The following is a 23,883-nucleotide window of genomic DNA, read 5'->3' on the forward strand; positions in this document are numbered from 1 at the left end:
AAAATCTATATATTTTTCATAATAACGTGCATTAGTCAGTATATGTTTGTGTGGAGGGGCTGTAAATGCTTTTTGGTTGGACTTTAATACTTAAAAGAAAAATACATTGTTTACATAATAACATGCATTAATTAGTCAATGGGTTGGGCGAGGGCGGGGCTTTCATACTTCAAAAAATACATTATATTCATCGTATCATCTGTGGGGGAAGCTGTAAATACTTTTTGGTTGGGCTTTAATCCTTTAAAATACAGTAGTATTGCACATTGTGATGACATGCACTTTGGTGTTTGTTTTTTACTTCTAGACATTTAAATGATACTAACACGCCGAGGCGTCGCATGCAAGTGACGCAAGGAGTTTTGCTAACATGGCGGCTGAAGGCGACATGAACGGTAATGGTGAACTCGCAAAGCTTTCACATTCTTTGAGCAATGCTAAATAAGTTAGGAATGATTTTGCGCATCGTATTGACGGTGTTTCGAGTGGTGATTGAGCAGATATGTGCAAAAGATGAGCGTAAGCGCTGGGTTTGAGATCGACCGTGACTCCCCCACAAGCTAGGCTAACTTTCATTCAAATGCATAAGAGAGCAAGTTTTCTAAGTTTCTCAGTTAAATCTAAGTTACCCAAAGTGATCTTAAATACTCTTATTAATACTTTCTAATGGGACAGTGCTGTCTTTCCCCACACATTTGCACATGAATCTATTGGTCATAGGGAAATCTTAAAATACTTGTAATAAATATGTCCAAATAGCGTATTTTATCAGGGACAATGCTATGAGAAGTTTGAGAATTGCTAACCCTACATATGTGCAGGTTCCTCATAAAGCATAAAATATTGTCAGACTACTGTGTTTTAAAATGATCGTGTTATTTCATAGCTATGGAAATTAGCGAGGACATGTCAGATGAAAAGCCAGACGCTGCTTCACTCCTTCCATCCACCGAGGACGAGGGTGGCGATCTCCCTGCCGACTTTGAGCGTCTATGGAATGTTGCCCATGACAACCCGCAAGACTTCACAAGTTGGACCGACCTGTTGCAATACTGTGAGCAAGAGGTGAAAATTTTAATTAAAAGCAGAACATGTATTTTGCTCTAGTGGAGTAGAGCACATGGACTTAATTGTGCGTTACTTTTTTTCAGGGCCACATGGGAGCATCACAGAGATCACTGATGGCTTTCCTCAACCGCTACCCACTCTGTTATGGTTATTGGAAGAAAATTGCTGATCTGGAGCGTCGTGCTGGTAATAACAACAAAGCAGCTGAGGTATGGAAAATGAAGAAAAAAACAAATGATCCTATGTGGAATACTGTAATATTGCAGTATCAATGTATTTTAGTGTTTTGATAAGAGTGCACTTTGTTAGTTGTGTGTTCAGGGTCTCCAGTCGATACCTCTGAGTGTTGATCTGTGGATTCACTATATCAATTTACTGTTGGGTACACTTGACATGAACCTGCCAGAGTCACCAAAGCGCATTCGCAGGTAAGTAGATGTTCAAAAAGATTGTACTGTTTTTTTTATTTTTTATATAGTAGCCATAAGGGGTGACTAAAATGCAGAGAATACAGTAATACCTTGAGATACGAGCCCAAATGTCCATTTACTCGTATCTCAAATCAACGTTTCCCATAGAAATGAACTAAATACAAATTAATTTGTTCCCACCCCTTGAAAAAAAAACAGGATATTATAATGGAAAAACATGTTTATTGGTTCTAATTTCCCATCTACTAACAGAGTAATACATAACAAGTGGTTATGATGTTTAACACTAATATGAGACAGTATGGATTTTTTTTTTGGTAGATGACCATCTTTCTGATAGCGCTACATAAGTTGTTATCAGATGAAAATCTGTTAGCTTTTGTTTCTTACACATTGATTTATCCTCAATTTTCAGTGTTTTTGAGGATGCCGTGACAGCAGCCGGTCTGGACTTCCACTCGGACCGACTGTGGGATTTGTACGCGGAGTGGGAGAAGGAGCAAGGCAACTTGAGGAACGTCACAGGGGTGCTGGATAGAGTCCTCCGCATTCCCACGCAGCATTACAACGCCCATTACGAAAAGTCAGATCAGATGGGCCATCCCCTTCTTTGGACAAATAAGTCATTTTGATTTTTTTTTTAAATCACTGCACCGTAGGTTCAAAAACCACCTGAACGGCAACCCGCCCAAAGAAGCGCTTTCCCTTGAAGAATACGAGGAGGTGAGGGCTTCTTGCCACGAGAGTCGGAAGGTGGAGCGCACAGAACAGGCCAAGGACAAGGGGGAAGAGAGACCCCCGGGCGAGGAAGAGCCCACCACACCCGAGGGCACCGACTCTGTGAGCAGTTTGGACCGGATCGCTTGTCCATATGAACACTCATGAGAAATGTCATCCATTTTTTTTCTTTTAGGAGGAGCTGATGCAGAGGATTCGAGAAGACGTTTTTAGCCGCAGGGATGAAATTTACCAGCAGAATGAACTTGAAGTCCGCAAGAGGTGGAACTTTGAAGAAAATGTGAGTCATTGTAATAATACAGAGTATTTCATAGTACTGCTTATACACGGATGAGGCTTATATGCGAGAAAATACAGTCAATTGTTTCTTTAACTTTTGGCTTCTCCAAATATATAGCAGCATATTTTCCGGATCATAAGTGGCCTTTTTCTAAGCCTGCAACTTACAAATTCATGATTAATCTACAGATCAAACGACCTTATTTCCACGTGAAGCCGCTGGATCAACTCCAGCTGCGTGGCTGGCACGCCTATCTGGACTGGGAGGTGGCCCAATTGAACCAAGACACCAAAAACCAGGAAAAAGGTGATTCCCTCCACCCAACTAAACCTGAATTCCATAACATCCAATTTCTGCGTAGACTCCAACCAAGCCGAACCAGAATCCAACGAAGAAACGGAAGCGACAGCCCCGACTCTGCCAGAAACGGAGGACGCCACGGTGGCCCGGGACGACCACAGGGTCCGCGTTCTTTTCGAACGCTGTCTGATCGCATGTGCTCTCTACGAGGAGTTCTGGACCAGGGTAAGAGGAAAAATGGGACCCTTCCAGAGCCAAAAGATTAAAGTCCCTGTTCGATATCACCTCAGTACGTTCGCTACCTGGAGACTGACGGCGTGGACGAGGTTCGGGCGGTCTACCGGCGTGCTTGTGAAATCCATCTGCCGTCCTCACCTAACATCCACATACAGAGGGCTAACTTTGAGGAAAGACATGGTCGGAGGAAAGCCATTGGAATTTTTAGACCCGTCATTTTGCGCTTTGGTTCTCACTCCGCCGCCGTATGTCGTCCGGCAGGGGACCTCGACGCTGCTCGCCGAGTGCTGGCGGCCCTGGAGGAAAAGATGCCGGGTTTGGTGGTGGTCCGCCTCCGCCGGGCCGCTTTGGAGAGGAGGGCGGGGCAACTGGAGCAGTCGGAAGCGCTACTGCGGGAGGCCGTGACCCAGTCGGAAGAAAAGCCCACTTTGCATGCCTTCTACTCCATCAAACTGGCTCGCTTGCTGCTCAAGCTGGGCAGAAATCCCGAAAGAGCTCGAAGGGTTCTAAGGGAAGCACTGGAGAGGAGTCCAGTGAGTGCGCCAGAGACCAAAACTAGCAAATACCTCATTAAATGACCCAAAAAGTGGCTTTTTAGGCAGACTTCAGTCCAATTTGGCCTCAATTTTCACATTTTGAAAGCAACGCTAACCCGCTAAGCTAACGGTTACTGTCTCTATGGCAGGATAACGACAAGCTCCACTTGAACTTGCTGGAGTTGGAACTTTCCGCCGACACATGCGCCTCTGCGGAGTCAGTTCAAAGGTGTGTGACGCAAGCCCTGGCGGCGTCCCTGGCGCCGCACACCAAAATCCTCTTCTCACAGCGCGGCCTGCAGTTTGTGGAAGAGTACAGTGACTCCATCAAGAAGTTAGTCCCTCCTCAGTCGTACACAAAAACAAACTTTTGTCCTTTTTAACCACGACGGCCCCTCTGAATCCTATTTCCTGCCTAGCGTGCTTTCCGTCTACGATGAACATCAGAAGCTGCTCGCAGAGATGCGTGGAACAAAAAGAGAAGCGGAAGATGGGTAAGGACGGAAACACAAGATGGGGGATTAAAAAAAAATGACTTCAATGTTAGTGTGCTTTGTGTTTGACATCTTAGGATGAACCCAAATACATTAAAACAAGGGTATGAAACTCTGGTTGGTTCACAGGCCGCATTAATATCAAACTCCATTTCAACATTTTAGATATCTTTATATATACTTTTTTTAAGGACTCAATCAAATGCCCTAAATGTTCCATTTTTTAACTGGAAGACTCCCGGTATTCAACCTTTGCACTGATAAATTGCGTCATGGCATTACAGAGACAAAGATTCAAAGAAGTCCAACAAGGGTGACGATGGGTCATCGGACGTCACTTCGGCAGAAGTGGCGGCCGACGATGCTCAGGTGGCCGCGCCACCTCCTCCGGAGATGAACGCTGACACAAGCGCCCAATCGGGCAGCTACGACAACTGGTATCAGGTATGGGAAAAAAAAGGACTCCATAGGATTTGCACTAGGTTTGTACTAATTTGCGCCTCCTCCTGGCAGCAACAACAGTATGGCAGTTATGGCTACCAAAATACTTGGAACTACAGCCAGGGATACTATCCCCAAAGCTAAAACTGTAATGAAAAAAGACGAAGACTGAAACTAAAAAAGACTAAAGCGGGAATTTCCTCCAAGATTGGAAAGAGACATTTTCTTTCCATCCTGCCTCCAGACTTTCATCACTGAAGACCAGAGGTCAAGGGGTCAGGCACACACACATTTATACACACACACACACTTCCGTTTTATGCGGAACTATTTTTTTTGTATATAGCCGTCATTTTTTGTTGTTGTTTTACTGCCGTTTATTGCAGGGAATATCATACCACGGTTTGTTCTCTTATGTACAGAGTGTGCTTATAGTGTCTGAGCGTCTCTGTATTTTGTAGTTTTAAAAATATAGTGAAATGTCCACCATTTTGTGTCTATGGGAAAATATTAACAGCCAGATGAATTCTCCAAGCCAGCTTTATTTCAAGTCAATTCTTGAAGTCAACTAATTGTGTAGACATCATCGTCAGTATATTCCCACTTATAAAAACTGGCAAAGTAGAATCTCACAAAATCAGTAAAATGTCAACTCAATTTAAGGCCCTTTTTTTTACTTAAGCGAAGATAGTTTACAATGCAAGAATCCTTAAAAATGTAGAATTGTGTTCCACGTTGACCTTTAAGATACAGATGTCAGTTATAGAATCACTATGTACATCTTTAGTCACTGCATTCCAAAACATATCCAGTGAAACAAACAACCATTTGGGTCGCCCGTGACGGAAACTTTGCCCTCCTTCGTCAGACCGCTAAAACCGTCTTGACGAGATTGACACAAAAAAGCCGCGGGTTCCGGTTCAGTCCGTTTCTCAAGTAGGTGTAGTGGCGGTGGTGAGGTAGGCTCTCAGAACAAGATGGCGCTCACTTTTTGATGACAACCAGCACAGCTGAAGGCACCAAGCCTAAGCGGGAGAAATGGGTTGGTTAGAAGTGGGTGTGGCAGACATGATGTGGCACGGGTGTTTTGCACCTAGCTCTTTCAGAGGCTTTTCCATATCCAGATCGGTGTAGTCGTGACGGGGGTAAGGAGAAAGCAGCGTGAAGTCTTGACCCTCGGGCATGTTGCCGTTAACCTGCACGTAGACGCGGACCGCCGCTAGGGGCTCCTGGGCCTTGAACACTGCCGTCAGGGTGGAGCCGTCCAACAGGCGGACCTGTTAGAAGACACCTTGTCTTAAGCCAGCTACATGTCGATATAATATTCAGATTTTTTTTATAACTGGATTAAAAGCCCCGATTATTCATTTTTTATAGATCTAAAACTGTTTATTTTAGCTTTTTATATATATATTTTTAGATTTTACAAAATGATTTTTGAACTAAAAACAGAAAAAAATGATTAAAAAATGACAATTATTGATTCACAAGGGGGAACAGCTGGAAATATAATATACATCTATACTCTTCATTTTAATTTGATCCTAAAACAGAAAGTCGGCACTCGTACTTTACTTTGTCGGGCCACACAAAATGATGCGGTGGGCCAGATATGGCCCCCGGGCCGTCACTTTGACACATGTGCTTTAGCATATGTAAATTTGGAGTGTGCCCGAGCTGAAATGTGTTATATGTCGTTTTGGGGGGTGAAATCATTCAGAAAAATGGTGGATTTTGAAAACGGTGCCTTATTGTTAGTAGTAGTTTTTTTTTTTACATGTGACTATTTGGTGTGCTTGGGTCTTGTTTTTTGTTGGTGGATGTTATGGTGTGAAAAAAATACATGTATGACCTGTATCCTGGACTCGTCATATTCTTTCTTAGTGGGGGGCGGGCCCTGAGCGGTGGGTGACGCCGGGCTGGGCTGGACTGGAGTGGTGGTAGTAGTAGTAGTACTGGTGCTTGAACTTCCTCCGCCCCCAAACTTCAAAACAAGGTAAGACAAAAAATCAAGTTCAAAATGATGTCTTTTTTTGACTGAAAATATTGTGTCAACTACCTTTTTGGCTCTCTCCTCCCGGTCTCGGGCTATTTTTTCTTTCACCCTTTGCCTAGTGGGGGATAAACCAAGGTCAGATGTGGTTTTGTGAGGGAATGACGGCGACCTATCCAACCAACCTGGCCATTTTATCTTCCATCTTCTCTCTCTTCCGCAGCTCAGACAGCTTCTTCATGTCGTCGTCTTGTATCTTGCTGCGGATCTGCTGCAGCTCTTGGCCGTGCTTCCTCCGTTGTTTCTCCTTCTCCAGCTCCTCGGCACGTTCCCGCTCTCTCCTCTCGGCCTGCTTCAGCCGCATCAACTCCTCCAGCCTGCCTCGGACGAGAAGTAGGTAACAAATGAATGATATTTGGTGGTAGCGTCTCAAGTTTTCCTAGAAACCTCTTATGCTGACCTTTTGACCTGCTGTTGTTTCTCCTCTTCCGTCATAAACTTTTTCTCGGCATCTCCGTACTGGCTGACTTCTCCGCTTGCTACACAGCCAATGAAAAAGAAGGCCATGCCAGACAAAAATAGAGCAACTTTTTACAGTGTTGCCTATGCAAACGTGGCTGTTAAAATACAATATGAGCTACTTTTTACAGTGTTGCCTATGCAAATGTAGCTGTTAAAATACAATAACAGCAACTTTTTATAGTGTTACCTATGCAAATGTAGCTGTTAAAATAAAATATACATGCAAAATGTTAGTTGTTTTAACCCTTCATAGAAAAAAATGACTATTTTTCGTTATGTAAAAATAACATATATAAATAACTCGATAAGAGCCACTTTCTAACTGCATTTTTTATCATGAGATGCCAATTTGACATTTTTTACAGCGTTTTTTTGCCAGTATTTACATTTCCAAGCTATAATTAAATCCACACTAGCTGTCCAATCATTTTGCCATTCAATTGGACATCTCGGGCCTTCAAGGAATTAAACGTGTATACATGTTTAACGTGTCACATACCTTCTGCCAAATCTCCCGACGTGGAATCTTGCGTGCCGGCCTGGTCGTCGTCCGTTTCCGCCAAAGCGGGAGGCTTGTACGGTTCGTCAATGTCTGGGTCGTTCTCGTGCTCCATTAACCTAAGATAAAAATGGGTTATCTTCTCAAATTCCTTTCTTTTAGGACACCTTTTGCCGACTCACCAGTCCATGGCTTGTTCGATTCCCTGATTCCCGGTGCTGGCCACGGCCCTTTCCCTGCAAAAAGGAACAACTATGTAAGCATTTTTTCATTCTTCTTCCTTTGTTGTGCTCGATTTCTAAGAATCTTTCACGTGGAATAGATTTATGCTTGAGATAGAGTTGAAAGGCATCTTTCGCATTTACAAAATTCACCAGAAATTTGTACAAATAAAATATGTTGTCACTTACGCTCTATTCCGGTCAAAGCCCATTTCCAAAAGGCTTTCAAGTGTGGTTAGGTCTGCCATTGTCAGCTAAAAAAAAACAAAAACAAAACAAACAAAGTAAACACTTATTTATAATAGAGGTACGTTTATGGGGTCACGTTGTCGGAAGTGACGACATGAACTCATTGGCTAGACGAGACTCAACTTGAACTCGGCTTGGGAAATCTGTTTAAAAGCAACTTTGCGACCGGTGAGATAAACCTCACCAAAGTTGCCGTTAAATTCGCCGCTTATAGCTGTCTGGCCGAGTTTAGATGCATCACAAAACAATAAATGAGGCTCAAATTAGCATCGGTGGTGCTAACAGTCAAAGAGCCCGAGCTAACATTAGCCTTCATGTCTACCTTGGAATGAAATACAAATGGCGAGAATACCTCAGCTCAGATAAACACGACATTCACCAATGTATTACACTTTATAATCCTTGTTAATTATGGAGAATATCCCAGCACCGAAGATGTTTTAACTTCCCTGTCGGAACGAGAAATAAAGTAGTTGATTACTCACGTCTTCTCCGTCGCCACACTACGGGAAACGCGGATGGTCAGAAAGGACCAAATCGGTCAATAGAGATTATAAATTCTATTTAGTTGTGTTATATCACCCTCAACTCGTATAAATACGCATCTAAAGGCCAACTGAAATAAGTGTGACTAAAGTATAAAGAAAATGCAATACCATACTGTATCTGCTTTAGCACTGGCCATTGTACTTAATACTTAGTACTAATATTTTCGTTTTTCAGTTATTTATTATTATGAACGCAAATGGTCTGCTGTCCTTTTCTTTCTGTTTCTTATATGGTGCATTTTTGTTGGTGCAGAAACACAATGACATTTGCTTTCTGAGCTTTATGGACAAGGTGGGTCTGTTACATATTTACAGTAATTGTAATGATTAATATCTTTCCCACCTTGCTTTCTTAAGGAGCAGTCTAGGGAGGGATCAAGCATTTTCCGGTCACATTTCTTCAGAACAACTCTCCGACAAGATTTCTACTTGTTCTCGTGTAAGTACTTTCTTTAAAAAAAACATGTTTATACACATTAATTTTCTTCATAACCATGAGCCATTTTGTGCATTTACATCAATTTCATATGCAATGTTCTCATTGACCAATAAAATGCTTAACTTTTTTGCCCTATATTAACCATCTTTTTTCTCTATTCAGGAAGAAGCTGTGTCCTAAATTCAAAAGGAGAAGCGAAGAAATAATAAATTTAATGTTTTGTAAGTAATAGGAGGTATGTAATCAATAATCTTTGGGTGGTGAGTAGAATTAGAAGAGTAATACTTGTGTGTTATAAAACTACAGGGTAAAAGAAATGGCTGAGTGCGCAATCTTGAATAAGTTTATGACCTTGTTTTTTTATTTTTATATATAGGTACGCGGGGATATGGCTAAAGGTCAAGGTTCACAAGTCATAAGAAATATTGTTCGAGTGTTCAGATGGATTCCACAATTTCTGATGGTAATATTTATATATGTATTAGTGTCTTGACTCCCATCATAGATATTTGTCTTTCATCCTCCTGGTGAGTGACCCTCGTTTTATTGGTGTCATAAAGGTAAAAATTTAATCTCAAGGGGGGCAGGGAGGGGGTTTAATGTTTTTCTATTTGACTATATAGGTTTATTACAAGTAGATGTTATCACTTGAGGATTGTGATTTCAGTCAATAATTTCTTCAGTCAGCATATTGTGACCAAAAGATGGCAGCATTATACCTCTTTTTGGTTTTCAGTTTTCAATCATCAAAATATTAACATTTGACAAAATGTTTATTGTTGTATAGTTCTTTTTATTTGACATCAAACCCCAACTTCAGTGTGGAAGCTGTGCTGTTTCTTGGGTCCCACCAGATGTAACAGCATCTCCATATGGGAAAATTTGGCTTCCAGTGGACCTGCTGTTATCTATGGAGGGACACCTCTTGGCATCCTAGCTATTGCAATTTACAACTGTGTGAAAATCATGACAATAAAATACATTGGAAGAGAAATACTCTCTTTTTTGGTTCATTTGTTTGTTTAACTAGTTGGGATGGTGGAGCATGATATGGCCATATTCACAGTCCATCCCAGATTTTCTGAAATTGCAAATTAATTCCAAATTAAAGAGGAACAATTCAATGATCAACCTGTTATGAGGCACTAATTTTACTCTTTCAAGGCGTCCCTGCCACTTTAAATGAATTGGACATCCATTATTGAAAATTCCCAGTTGTAAATAAATCAACATATATATTAGAATTTAATAAAGTGGTTCTTGACATTCATAGATTAATTTTATATATCACGCAAAAGTCACTTTAATACAAAAAAATATAGGTGCACATAAAAGACAATTGTTTATCAAATTTAAATAATCAAAAGCATGTAAAGACTTCCGGTTCCGGTGATCCTTCCAGCATGCCGTTCAAAGTCAGGTGACGCTGACGTCATCCTAAAAGACGTCAAAGTTAACTTTTTCGCATTAAGGAGATAATAAGTAAACATTATACCCATGCAGTACAAACGGATATTGTATTTGGAATTGATTGGTTGATTGATTAATTTTGTTTCCATTTGAATTGAGGTCTCCTGGCCCCGGAAGTGAGTTGGGATTAGGCTTTACGGGCGGCTGGGGGTGGGGACAAAAAGTTGCCAGACCTCGCCCAGCCATTGCTTCATTCCGACGGGCAGCTAACCCTCAAGACGCTGCGAGCCAGCACCGCCGCACCGAGTTTACGTCCAAGGGGGATTTTGGCACAGCCGTGTCAAATCAAAGTCGATCCACGATGTTCAGGAAGAGCCTGAAAAAGGACCCCGAGCTGTTTCAGAACGTGGCGGACGGCCTACGGCAGCTTTACCGGACCAAACTGTTTCCTCTGGAGGACACGTATCGATTCCACGACTTCCACTCGCCTGCCCTCGAAGATGCCGATTTCGACAACAAGCCCATGGTTCTGCTGGTCGGGCAGTACTCCACCGGTAAAACCACCTTTATCCGACACCTCATGGAGCAGGATTTCCCCGGCATGCGAATCGGGCCCGAGCCGACCACCGACTCGTTCATCGCGGTCATGCACGGGGAACAGGACGGCGTGATCCCCGGTAACGCGCTGGTTGTCGACCCCAAGAAGCCCTTCCGCAAACTCAATGCCTTCGGGAACGCCTTTCTGAACAGGTACAAAGTTTTATCAACGTTAAAAATTCTAAGAGAATATATACGGTAACACATTTCTTCAACTATATTCTTTTTTAGTCGAAACTGTTTAGGATCCAGTATACGGTGCACGCCCTAAGTAGTGCATGTTTGAGTTGGGCCCCTTTCGTGTTTTTTTCGTATTTGATGGGATTCTTTGATAGATCAACACATTGTAGTAGTGGTTACAGCAACTTTGCATCACATCTTTGAAGTTTTGGGTTTGATTTCCGTTTTAGGCTCATGTGTGGGTTTTATTAAAAGTATGACAACCATAAGTACGCTAATGGGTAATCGAAGGCAACAGAGTATAAAAGACTAAGAAGAAGAAGAAAGTATTTAAATCGTCATTTTTTTATCATGTAGGAAAATAGTTTTAACACCCAAAAAGTGATCTTGCTTGCAGTGAAGGCATTTTGTGGCGTCAGTTTTAACTAAAACTATACATTTGACCACAGGTGGGACTGGAATGGTATTATGACGTCACGAAGATAGGCGGACAATCTGAAATTCATGATTGGTCAGTCAAAATGGATGGGACTTTTTGACAGAGAACCTTAAACAATTAATATTTTCGAATGTTTTACTATTCAATACTAAGAATGATGCAGTACTATTTGACCAGCATTTCCCATATTTCAGCTCACAGTTTAGCGGAGAGCCATATGCAGCCATCAAAAGAGCCACATGTGGCTCCCGAGCCGTAGGTTCCCTACCCTTGCTCTACTTTATCGACTTACTGTGAACACCTGGCACAGACAACTGCCGCCGTCTTGAAGCGGCGACCTAGCTAAGAGAGTCTTGTCGACATTGTTGCCAGGCAACGGGTTTAACAATTTGTGTGGGTTTTTTTGCAGCACATTCTTATCGCAAGAAGCAAGAAAGCCACCTCCCGTAGTCTCCGGGTAATCGGCTCTTGGGCAATGACATTGTTGCAGCAGGTTAAAGTTCGACGCGTCATTGGCTGACTTTGTAACACGTTTTGAGCAAGACTTACTGGGCAAGTGTACCAAAAAATATCTTAGTAATTGCTGTGTCACGCTCCTTTAGTCACATTTAAAATGGAGAAAAGTCATACATACCCATGATCTGACTAATAAGTATATTTAAAAAAAAATACATCTAAAATCCCTCTTTAAAAAATCATCTAATCTTTGTTAAAGGCCGAGAGAAACTGAGTTTAAAATTTTGGCGGAAATGTGTTAACATTTTTTGGTGCGACTACCTCAGTCAAACATTGACATTCCTGTCAGCAGGATCATATTTGATAAAAAATATATTTAAAAAATCGAGAGAAAGATGTTGAGATGAATAGCTAGTGTGAATATATAGTTTTCTTTTTAAACAATTTCATCCATCCTTGCTAATTCTCTTGTCTTCATATGTCTAAAAGCAGTTTGTTTATAGCACTACTTCCTGTGGACAATGGATGGATGTCTCTCCGTCCCACCCCCAGTCGACAATGTGGGAAGGGGGGGCACCCCGGGCTGGAACAATTGAGCCAAACAACACAAATTATGTAATGAATAGACTTCAATTTATTACAAAAATGACATCTAAATGTTGTCACAACAATTATCATCTGAACACCATTTTCGCGCATTTTTCACCCAATCTCCAGCCAATCAAGATCTTCCCACTATAAAATAAATGGACTATTATTTCAAAATGAGCATTTCAACTTCCTAGCGTAGCGTGAACGTAAAAAAAATGCCGTTTGTGTTCAAATCCTCGCATAGGCGTGTTGCATCGACGTTCTCGTTAGCACAAAGTTGTCAGCCACATATTATTAGACGTGACATTTTGGTGACTAAATGTTTTTTTTTCAATCCTCTCGTACGCACGCTTAACCAAATATAGCGACTTTAACCGCCATTTTCTTGGCCCCGAGTCGACCTGTTTCAAAGCTGCCTTGTTAAAAACTTCATCTAAAATGAGTCATCTTTTAAATTCCCAAACATAAATCCAACTGGATGATGAATTGGGAATTTACATTACAATTGGAAATTGTTGTGCCATCCCGCCATTGAGAAGTTCCGATATTTGGTCCTTCAAGGTTTCCTGCCACACTTGGTGTGTTTATACAGCTTTTCTATTGTACATTGGGCCTAATCCTTCTTCCTAGTTGTTGACGTATCAGGATAAACAAGAGCAATCCAGTAACACCATTTCCACTTTCCATGGCGATGCCTTCCTGTAATTTTGCAGATTGCTTGGCCTTTCTTGGACAATCTAACAAACAACATCTAACAGTCTAACACGTCTCCGATAAGACCTTTTTTTTAATCTGGGGCTGCGGCGGCGGTGGTGCCGAACTTTGCAGTTTGTGATTCATCCGTCCGAGCGTGTTTCACATGTGAGAGGAAACTAGATAAGATTGTCTATAAACAAAGGCCATTGTCCATCTCTGCATCATTTGTCACCCGTTTGGACGCCGTCCTACCGTGGCGGAGACCTCTAGTTTGCTTTGACTGGAATGCAGTGTCGGTTTGGCCAATGGAACAATTTAGTTACAGTATTTTCTCACATATAAGCCGTGTTTATCGCTAAAATAAATGATGCCTGAATCAAGGGTGCGGCTTATATGTGCATAAATTAGACACAAAACTGCTAGATGACAAGGACGAAACGCCATAATGCAAGACAATGTGGACGATATGGCCATTTAATTCAAAATAGAGAAAGGATAAACCGATAAAATGCTTAACAAAATTTATTTTGACGTCCATGAATTAAATCCAAGCAAAAAAAACTTGAAAAACTCACTTATGGCAGTGTAGAGGTCAAGTGAGTAATAAAATATCTTTCCTTGTTTTGATTGTGTTCAAATAGCTGATAAAAGTAGGCTTGAATAAATAAACTATCATTTCCCCAAAGAGGTGCAGGATTAAAAGTTAGTTTAGAACATTTGACAGATGACTTTTTAACTAGCCGGCTCACCTGAATCATGTGATGTTGACACTTTGAAACTAACCCCGTCCCTTTTGAACCACATTTATCTTGTTCACTCTTTCAGCTTGTTTATGACTAAAAGCCTCGCCTTACTACTACGACTACCCTCCTGCATTTTGTCGTAAAAAAAAAAAAGCCTCGGGGGCAGCTGGAAGCCTCTTATCGGGTAAAAAAAAAACAACTGAATCAGCAAAGTGTAAAGTTCCGTCCTGTCCTGTTCTGTCCTTCTCCTGGCCTTTAATTCCAGGACACTGACTCTGCGCTTTTCCTGAATGCGACGCACGCACCGCCTGAAAACAATCATCCAAAATCCCCAGCAAAACTCTTGTCGTTTTTACACAAGCGAAAGTTAACGCTTGGAAAATGGTCCAATCACAACCCAAAGCAGAAACTAATTGACTTGATCAATGTAGGGTTCAAGTTCTCAGGTCAAGAAGACCTTTAGTCACATGACTCTTAACCCTTGGTGTTATTTTAGCAACGTTACGCGGTTGCCATTTTTGACATCCACGTGATATGTAATTAGTGACGGATGTCACCTTGGGTCTCTTTGTTTTTCCACTTGATTTATTTTATATTTTTTTTCTCTCCGCTCCGAGAAGTTGAGCGGAAACTATGGGACGTGACGGCCTAATGGAAACTCTGAGCCCAAATTCCAAAGTACGCCGGCAATGATGACCGATGGAGGAAAAAATCTGGCGTGTTTCTTATCTGGATGAAAGTGTATCGTATTTTTCCTTTTTCCTATTTTCATTGTCTCTCGTTAAAGCTCAGTTAGTCTCCCGCATGCCTCTGCGTGGTTTCCGCACGAACGCCAAAGCCTGGGTTCTCCGGTCTCATGACCCCCCACCCCACCCCCACCCCCGGCAACCCTGGAGCTCTCGGTCGGAGTCTGGCTTCAAACCAAGCCCTCTCACGGCTCCGAGTCGTCTTGACAATTGCATTCTTTGTCCTAATTGAAAGAGCTTTTTTACAGACCTAAACATTTTATTCTCTGCATATTTTCAAACCTGTCAACTTATATGTTCTTCCCCTCTTTTATACAGTTTTTGATCAGTGGATGGCGTATAACAACTTTAGTACAGGATTTTTTCTAAGTCCTTTTTTGGCCATTTTGGCTTTAATCCGGATGGTCTCGGTCACTAATAACAGATAAAAATGTCATTTTCAATTGCTAATGTTGTCATGCTTTGAGCATATTATACACACACTTGTCAGTCACTATATAATTATAGTGTGTCAGCAAGCAATGTACCCAGATTGTCAAGTCAGCGTCATACAGTGACATCTACACAATCTTGAATTTAGTTCATAAAAAAGCGCTATGACCACTTTAGGGACAATTTAAAACTTCTTAGTGCGCCCTATGTGAGTAAAATTTCTGTGTTGCATTTGTAAAATATTATTTTTATCGCTTAATAAGGGGAATTACAATGATTAATAAGGAGAGCGATTGGCCGAGGTAAGTATTTGTGTGTCAGCCTTAATTTGACCTCTTTTTATTCAAAAGTAAACATTTTTAAAACCCAAATGAGCAAGTACAGCATCACGATGTGTTTTCAATATTCCATTCTTGTTCAAGTTTGAACACGAGTTATGTAAAGCTCCATTATTGCGTGTTTACTTTTCAAATGCTGCACACACACTGACCATTTCTTCCTTCCTTTTTTTTTTTTTTTTTTAACCCTCTTGTAGGTTCATGTGCGCCCAGTTGCCCAACGCAGTCCTGGAAAGCATCAGCATCATCGACACGCCCGGAATCCTGTCAGGAGAGAAGCAGAGGATCAGCCGAGGTTTGGCCCCTTCTCATAAATACAACATGCACCACACGGAAAGTTGAAATATGACAATATAGCAAAAAATATGTACTATGCCTCAAACACGTTTTTTTTTTCTTTTGAACATTTCTAGCTTGTAAAACAGTTCCCTTATGTCCCTCGGGGCTTAAAACCTTACAAAACAGGTCATGTAAATCTGCCAAACGCCCTTTCTTATCTTTCTAACTTTTGCTTTTGTGGTTTGAACTCCCCTTGCTTTCGTTGTATCGCAATTAGACCTTATTTCACTAGCGTAAATTCCACTTTTGAGTCATTTCGCAGGTTCATGTCCTAAAGTAACCTTTCCCATTCAATAGGCTCCTCCCACTAAAGGTCTAAAACGCTCAAAAAATCGTGTAAATAACGCCACAACGTGAGGAAATGCGACATTTTTTTAATCCTTATTCTCACGCTGCACTCTCACTTAAAAAATGCAATGCGGGCAATTTTTATGTGGCCAAAAAACATCTTCCTTTTTCGTAACGCCACATGAGGAAGTTGACTTTTTGAGTTTTGCCGTCGAAGAAACGGAAGTGGAGTAAAATAGGACGCCGTACGTTTCCTCAAGATGCACGGCGCCCCCGCACGCTTTTTTTTTTATCCAGTCCGCTATTCTCATGAGACGAAGCGCCGGAAAGAAACAACAGCTGGAATCAATAGAAGAGTTCAGCTAGGAGACACTTTAAAAAATATGTTTTAACCAAAAAAAACAACGAAATTGAATAGAATACTTTTATTGTCATGATACAAATATAATGAGACTTCATTAGCACGCATAGTAGACCAAAATGTTTGTGCTAATCGTTAAAGTGACCTTGAAAAATGACTTTTATTCCGCCTTAAAGCACTTTTGAGTGTACTGTACACCAATACACAGCTGTTTGTGTGTAAACACGGATATAATAGCGTACATTACTGTATTCTATACAAACAGGAGCGTATCCACTTTAAACATTGGCGGCAGAAATTAGGCACCAGACCACTGACCTCAACAATTTCGTTTAATGCCAAACTTGAGCTCTCATTGACCGTATTTTCACGACTATAAGGCGCACTTAAAAGTCTTAAATTTTCTCCAAAATAGATGGGGCGCCTTAATTTCCTTATTTCCAAAGAGTCTTGTGGCTTTTGCCACTCCCAGTCAAATTTTACTGACAAAATAAACATGCCTTTATCGTTGCGTATTTAAAACAACAACAATTTGAATGTCTTCCGGCTCACTTGGAAGACAGACAACGTCGTCACATGACCCCCACGGCGAGCATTCCCGGCGTGTCTCTATATGACAAGTTTCTCCCCCCCCAGGTCCCAATTCCTCGCCCTATATGGAATGCGACAGTTGTCTATATGTGAGCCTCATGCTTATGCAGCTGTCTCTCGGCCTCTTTTTCCGACCACGGCATGAACAAAAAAATAACGAGTCTGACGCATGCCAAGCCACTTATCCTCACTAGGAATGCTTTTATTGTTATGATACAAGTAGAAGAGATATAAAACTTTCACCATGTAGGGCACAAATAACAACAAATAAATAATCAATAAATAAGAAATGAAAAACTAAGTTGTCCACCTGAAGTCCAGGATGAGTTCCATGGTTTTTGGAGAGGTTTAGCACTAAGTTTTTAGACTCAAAAACAAACAAATATAGAGAAAATCAATATATAGTTATGATAAATAAATAATCAGGACATAGTAATACATAGATAAGGGGTCAACATAATCAATAAGTAGTAGTATTAAGTCTTGATTTGGGTCTTGGTGCAGACCCCGAGTTGAGTATGGTGTGGAGTACCCTGGAGAAAACCCTTGGGGGAGATCATGTAAACTCCACACAGTCAGGGATTGAACCACCGACCCCAGAACTGTGAGGCTAACTGCTCATCCGCCTGACTTTTGAATGATCTTCTCTTATTTTTATCTGGTCTTCCCTCTGTTGGCCTGGCTGGCGCCTCAGGTATTTGGCGGCGATAGCGGATGGCGCCGCAACCAGTCCAACCAGTTACCCCCATCTTTTAGATAACTATAGCCTAAAAAAAACAACAACCTAGCGGTCAGAGTTAAAAAGAAAGATAAATAGATGTATATATTTATAAATAAAAAAAAGTAAAAAGTGCAACTTCTACTCTAGAAAAAGTACTTTCACGACTATAAGGCGCACTTAAAAGTCTGAAATTTACTCCAAAATAGACATCGTCCCTTATAATACAGTGCGCTTTATATATGGAAAGAAATTGGATTATAGTCCTGAAAATACGGTAACTTGCATGGGTGGAGGAGCCTGAGAAAGCCTACAAATTGACACCAAGTCAGGTTTTGAGGTAATGAAACTTTTAAATGTTCTGATCTGTGTCAGGAAGCAAATCCCACTGGTATTAGTTCCTCCTATCAGCACGTAGATGTGAAAACCCACCGTTTGGTAATATCTGGTGTATGTGACAAAAAAGAAACCGTAGAAAATAACCTAAAAAATACCTAAAAAAAATAACCAGGCGCTCGTTTTTTCTGTCGGCAGGCTACGACTTTGCCGCCGTGTTGGAGTGGTTCGCCGAGCGGGTGGACCGCATCATCCTCCTGTTCGATGCCCACAAGCTGGACATCTCGGACGAGTTCTCCGAGGTCATCCGGGCGCTGAAAAACCACGAAGACAAAATGCGGGTGGTCCTCAACAAGGCCGACCAGATCAGCACTCAGCAACTCATGAGGGTTTACGGGGCGCTCATGTGGTCTTTGGGGAAAATCATCAACACGCCTGAGGTCAGTAGGCTCCGCCCATTAGCATTTTTGCGACTATTCATTTAGTTTGAACTGCTCTGTAGTTGCTAAAGACAAAAAAAAGCTACATTTTACTCCAAAAATGATGTACTTTTTATTTTACAAGACATTTATGAGTAGTTTAACATAGACTCTTATAGTCCGGAAGATAGTTATTCCTAAAAACTGATTTGACAGGTTTTCTGGACATTCATTGGGACATTTGACAGTCCACAATACCTGAAAAAAAGTGTCTGTCGGATTTACTATTTGTCAAAAGTTAATTTTTCCATGTATAGGCTGATTAATGACTAACTAACATTATTAAAACGTCAGGTGGAAGGTCAACCCGATTGTGGTTCCCGTCAAAGTCATTATAAAGTCACTCGTATTTGGTTAAAATGACAAAATTGCCATTAAAAATTCACAGTCCATGAACCATGACCGAATGTATTAATTTTTTAAAATGCTAAAGTGTAGAAAAATAGAAAAACAATCATTTTTCTGTCACCACCGAGCTAATGTTTGATTTTTGGGCCAAAGTCATAAAGCATTGGAAATTATTCACCAACTTTGCTGCCTGTCAGAAGGCAAAACCAAGGACATTCTTTTACCTTTTCGTCTCACTTTTTAACCTTTCAATGCCGACCTGTTGACCTTTTCCACCCCCCCTTTTTTGTGCAGGTGGTCCGCGTGTACATCGGCTCGTTTTGGGCTCAACCCCTGCTGGTGCCGGACAACAGAAAGTTGTTTGAGGCCGAGGAGCAGGACCTCTTCGCCGACATCCAGTCGTTGCCCCGCAACGCCGCTTTACGAAAACTCAATGACCTCATTAAGCGAGCTCGTCTCGCCAAGGTGGTTCTTTTTTTTATTATTTTCTAGTACTGATAGTCGATTATTGTTTTTTGACCAAAGTGGAATTGTGGCTAAGGTGCACGCGTACATCATCTGCTCGCTGAAGAAGGAGATGCCCAGCGTCTTCGGGAAGGATTCCAAGAAGAAGGAACTCATCGCCAATTTGGGAGAGATTTACGTCAAGGTGGAAAAGGAGCATCAGATTTCACCCGGAGACTTTCCCAACCTGGCCAAAATGCAGGTATGGACGGCATTAGATGTAGGGAATTCCTTTTAGTCAAAAGATATAAAACACTGGTGTCAAAGTGGCGGCCCGGGGGCCAAATCTGGGCCCACCGCATCATTTTGTGCGGCCCGGGAAAGTAAATCATGAGTGCTGACTTTCTGTTTTAGGATCAAATTAAAATATAGATGTATATTAAATTTCCTTATTTTCCCCCTTTTAAATCAATAATTGGCATTTTTAATCAATTTTTTCTGTTTTTAATTAAAAAAAATAATTTGTAAAATATATATATATATATATATATATATATATATATATATATATATATATATATATATATATATATATATATATATATATATATATATATATATATATATATATATATATATATATATATATATATATAAAGCAAAAATAAACACTGTTTTAGATCTTTAAAAAATGGAATATTCAGGTTTTTAATCCATTTAATAAAAATAATAATATAAATATTATATGTTAAATGCTCCTTGTTTTAGGAGCTGCTGAACGCTCAGGACTTCTCCAAGTTTGCGGCCATGAAGCCCAAACTACTGGAGGCGGTGGAGGACATGCTGGCCAACGACATCGCCCGCCTGATGGCCCTGGTGCGGCAGGAGGAGGCGGCGTTGCCCTGCAACACGGTCAAGGGCGGCGCCTTCGAGGGCACCATGAACGGGCCCTTCGGCCACGGCTACGGCGAGGGCGCCGGCGAGGGCATCGACGACCTGGAGTGGGTGGTCAACCGCGACAAGCCCAGCTACGACGAGATCTTCTACACGCTGTCGCCCATCAACGGCAAAGTGTCGGGCGCCTCTGCCAAGAAGGAGATGCTCAAGTCCAAGCTGCCCAACACGGTGCTGGGGAAGATCTGGAAGCTGGCCGACGTGGACCGCGACGGACTCCTCGACAACGAAGAGTTTGCGCTGGCTAATCACCTGATCAAGGTCAAGCTGGAGGGTCACGAGTTGCCAGCCACGTTGCCGGGTCACCTGGTGCCGCCATCCAAGCGCGATATTGCGCTGCAAGGCTAAGATGGAGATGAAGGACGGTGGTTTTCTCGTGGATGACGGGATTCGATCCAGTTTTGTGGAAGGGAGAAAAAAAAAAGAAAAAAACAACAACAAAAAAGAAAGAGCAATTTGATTACTCCCGTTTGGCTTTTGTCACAATGAATAAAAAGCTCTCACTCAGTGGTTCTCAAACTTTTGACATCCGTAAATACTTGGCTCAGTTCATCCCCAAAAAATGGCGCAAGCCTATTTAAGTATTTATTTGGATGAACCGTTAAAACGTGCAGCGTTTGAATGTCAAAACCTTCCTTTAAAAATAGTGCTAAAATCTTATCCAATTTGATACGGCGTTCCATAACAACGTTACTTTTTGAGAATCACTGTTCCAAATGATGTAAGTAAAAAACGTTTACTCGACAGAAATCTGCTTTGACCAAAAGGCGGAATTGGAGAGGGATGTTTTGCACTCCGTTTTGTACTGTAAGCAAAAAAAAAAAAAGTGGAGCGCTAGGAGTCATTTTTCCACAGCACAGGAGGACATTGACGCTACGCTTTCCTGAAACCGTGAACTTGCTAGCGGGACGTTTGCGTCATGCGTCCCAAATCCCAACACAAGCTGGAAGAGATGATGTCTTAAAAGAAGATGATACACTATATATATATATATATATATATATAGTCTACATTTATTTGTTGATCCAAAGAAAAAAAAAATTCTGAGTTTGGAGAGAGGGGAAATAAATCAGTTCATCTATATTTTTGTATTTCCCAACTTCCAACTCCAAATTCTTCTCTTTTTGTTATTTTGACAGATCAATAAAAAGGAATAATTATCATTCCTGGCTGTCTAGGTTGTATTCATTAATTGCATTTTTTTAAAAGACTTGTTATACATGGTATTGAATTTTTGTAGGAAAAAAAGGCCAATAATTTTGACAAGTTAAGTTGGAATTACTTTATATTTTCACAGCATGTGTAGAAATGTTTATAGTTTCTGTGTATGACGTTTGGCATTTCTATCTTTTTCAGGTTAAGGAATATAAATATATATAATCATAATGCCTGTTGGTGTGCAGAATAATAATAAGATATGATGGCTCTGGTTTTGATGTGGATTCACACCTGAAATACATCGTGAAGGTAATCATTGAGAATTTGATCCTGGTTTCATTATCACTGTGTTGTTAAAAAAATTATTAGGTTATATATATTTTATTTTAATTTGAAACAAGTAATTGTAGAAGGCCCAAAATGTATACAATTTTAAAAAATAATTATTAGTATGAGGAACATTTTTGTTGTTGTAATCAATTTATATTGAAATTACATGCCATATAATTTCAAGCACATTTTGCCACTTTTTGGATAGGAAGCCTTTGTTTTCTTTAAAAAAATGACAGTGAATTGTAGCTGGCTTTAAAGACATTAAGCCACTAGAGGACGCTATCTTTGTTTCTTGTTGCTACTAACTTCCTTTGAACTGTGTCCTGGGTCAGAGTTCGAGCCACGTGATCTCTGACCTCGGTCATGTGACCTTCTTTCATTCTTCAAAATGGCGGATGAGTCCGGACGCGAGTTGGCTGCAAAGCCGTTCAGAGTAACGATTTACCGAAGAAAGACCTGATATTGTTCTCACAGGACAATGCCGAACCTTCAGTGAGTTGTCATTTGGGGATTTCCATGCCCCAGGTCTCGTTTTATGAGTGATTTTTGACGATAGCGTGCTTCACGCTACTTTTTAACGGTAGCATGCTTCGATGGCATGACGTCACCCCACGTGGATGGAGACCGCAAACAAATTGGCTACATCGCGTTAGCTATAGTTCTTTATGTTTTAAAAAGAAATCATTCTATTGTGTGTTTCAGTTCATCGACGACCACAGAATGTGGCCGAAACAGCCAAAAAGGAGCAGCTTGTCGACGCCGTAACCAGTTGAGCAAAGTGGGTCATTCAAAATGTTTAATTTTCTCTATCCGTGCAATCATTAAAAATCAGCGTTCAGTATTCAAGGCTTTGCTCCATTAGCTAGTTTTTATTAGGATGCATTCAAATTTTGAATGAGAACCCAACAAGTAGTGTTGATTTTTAATAGTAAGAACCTTTGTGGATAACTCTCAGCCAAACAAGCTAATCAGTGGAGCTTTATTCCTTTTCCCTTATCTTTCTTAAAGGCAAACCTCAGGGTATGGGCCTTTTCATTTGTAGTTTTAAATGCGTTCCGTCAACAATAGTGCAGGGTCGTTTTTACTAGTTTAAACATACGCTAAAATTATTGCAATAATGACTAAGAAAAAAATCAAATCAATAGATTTTTTGTGGTATTAAAAAAAGAACGGATTAGAAATTAATAAACTCATCCAGAATGAAATAACATGCAATCATTTGTGCATCCAAATGTTTTGTAGAGGTTTAAAGCCACAGACTGGGAGAGGAGACAAATTCGACAAACGATTGTGGATGAGGTAAGATCCAAGTGTTTTAGTTTATTCTTTTATTACTTGTATGTAATGTGTACTACCCCTACTCATTTTGTATCTTCCTTCTCTTCAGGGTCAACCCAAATCAACACTGAAGAAATGGTAACATGGTGGATAGCAGGCAGTCTTTGACAGCAACATCCCCTCACTACAGAGCAGGCAGGGGTCTCCAACTCTGGTACTTTAGGGCCCTTGTCCAGTAAACTGGATAAGGGGCTCTTGAGGGCTGGAGTTGGAGATCCCTGTTATAGAGGCTCTTATGTCTGAGTGGACAAAAAGAAATCAGAAAGGTATGTATATTTCTATTTTTACTTGTTCTGTGACTTTAATATTGCTTGCCCTTTGCAGTGAAAAGTAGCTGACTGAGTTGGGAGGAGAAAGATTCTCGTGGTAAGTAATACTTAACATTTGTGTAATGTTTTTTTTTTGTCAACTTTTTGACTTATTCTTTTTTCCTTCCAGAATTCCACCCATTGACTGTCGGATGCACTGCTTCATTTTGACCAGTGTGAATTCATCTCAAAAGCCTCAATTTGTGGAATAATAAAAGTTGTTGAAATGGAAACATTTATTTTTCTTTGGTGAGCAAGAAAAGA

General features: G+C 40.9%; 3 protein-coding genes and 1 long non-coding RNA gene across 8 annotated transcripts; 3 read left to right on the forward strand and 1 right to left on the reverse strand.

Annotated features, from left to right (window-relative positions):
- The first annotated feature begins 194 nt into the window (after nt 1-194).
- LOC144207059 (pre-mRNA-processing factor 39) lies at nt 195-6,382 on the forward strand. The gene is made up of 15 exons (XM_077732272.1): nt 195-395; nt 887-1,065; nt 1,152-1,277; nt 1,378-1,496; nt 1,915-2,082; nt 2,159-2,339; nt 2,413-2,517; nt 2,706-2,823; nt 2,879-3,042; nt 3,108-3,234; nt 3,316-3,587; nt 3,740-3,924; nt 4,010-4,084; nt 4,369-4,528; nt 4,598-6,382. The coding sequence occupies exons 1-15, from the start codon at nt 371-373 to the stop codon at nt 4,667-4,669; spliced, it is 2,076 nt and encodes a 691-aa protein (XP_077588398.1). The 5' UTR covers nt 195-370; the 3' UTR covers nt 4,670-6,382.
- Nucleotides 5,048-8,581, reverse strand: ubxn1 (UBX domain protein 1). 4 transcript variants are annotated; one of them, XM_077732267.1, is made up of 10 exons: nt 8,495-8,581; nt 7,950-8,014; nt 7,722-7,775; nt 7,540-7,658; nt 6,979-7,060; nt 6,704-6,895; nt 6,585-6,636; nt 6,378-6,509; nt 5,619-5,802; nt 5,048-5,550 (listed from the first exon to the last, which is right to left on the reverse strand). In XM_077732267.1, exons 2-10 carry the CDS (start codon nt 8,006-8,008, stop codon nt 5,510-5,512), a joined length of 915 nt encoding a protein of 304 aa, XP_077588393.1. In that variant the 5' UTR covers nt 8,009-8,014; nt 8,495-8,581; the 3' UTR covers nt 5,048-5,509. The 4 variants fall into 4 exon arrangements, with proteins under 4 accessions (XP_077588393.1, XP_077588397.1, XP_077588395.1 ...); XM_077732271.1 differs by having other exon boundaries at nt 6,979-7,057; nt 8,495-8,579; XM_077732269.1 differs by having other exon boundaries at nt 8,362-8,501.
- Nucleotides 8,582-10,478: 1,897 nt separating this feature from the next.
- Nucleotides 10,479-21,647, forward strand: ehd1a (EH-domain containing 1a). Its single transcript, XM_077732266.1, has 6 exons — nt 10,479-11,156; nt 15,822-15,919; nt 18,456-18,697; nt 19,379-19,549; nt 19,626-19,790; nt 20,297-21,647. The coding sequence occupies exons 1-6, from the start codon at nt 10,768-10,770 to the stop codon at nt 20,828-20,830; spliced, it is 1,599 nt and encodes a 532-aa protein (XP_077588392.1). The 5' UTR covers nt 10,479-10,767; the 3' UTR covers nt 20,831-21,647.
- A 675-nt stretch (nt 21,648-22,322) lies between these two features.
- LOC144207689 (uncharacterized) lies at nt 22,323-23,852 on the forward strand. 2 transcript variants are annotated; one of them, XR_013328771.1, is made up of 6 exons: nt 22,323-22,465; nt 22,676-22,751; nt 23,216-23,272; nt 23,361-23,577; nt 23,636-23,677; nt 23,750-23,852. It is a non-coding gene; the product is annotated as an uncharacterized LOC144207689 (long non-coding RNA). The 2 variants fall into 2 exon arrangements; XR_013328770.1 differs by having other exon boundaries at nt 23,361-23,677.
- The last annotated feature ends 31 nt before the right edge of the window (nt 23,853-23,883 follow it).

This window comes from Stigmatopora nigra, chromosome 14 (assembly GCF_051989575.1).
Source record: "Stigmatopora nigra isolate UIUO_SnigA chromosome 14, RoL_Snig_1.1, whole genome shotgun sequence".
Taxonomy (NCBI): Eukaryota; Metazoa; Chordata; class Actinopteri; order Syngnathiformes; family Syngnathidae; genus Stigmatopora; species Stigmatopora nigra.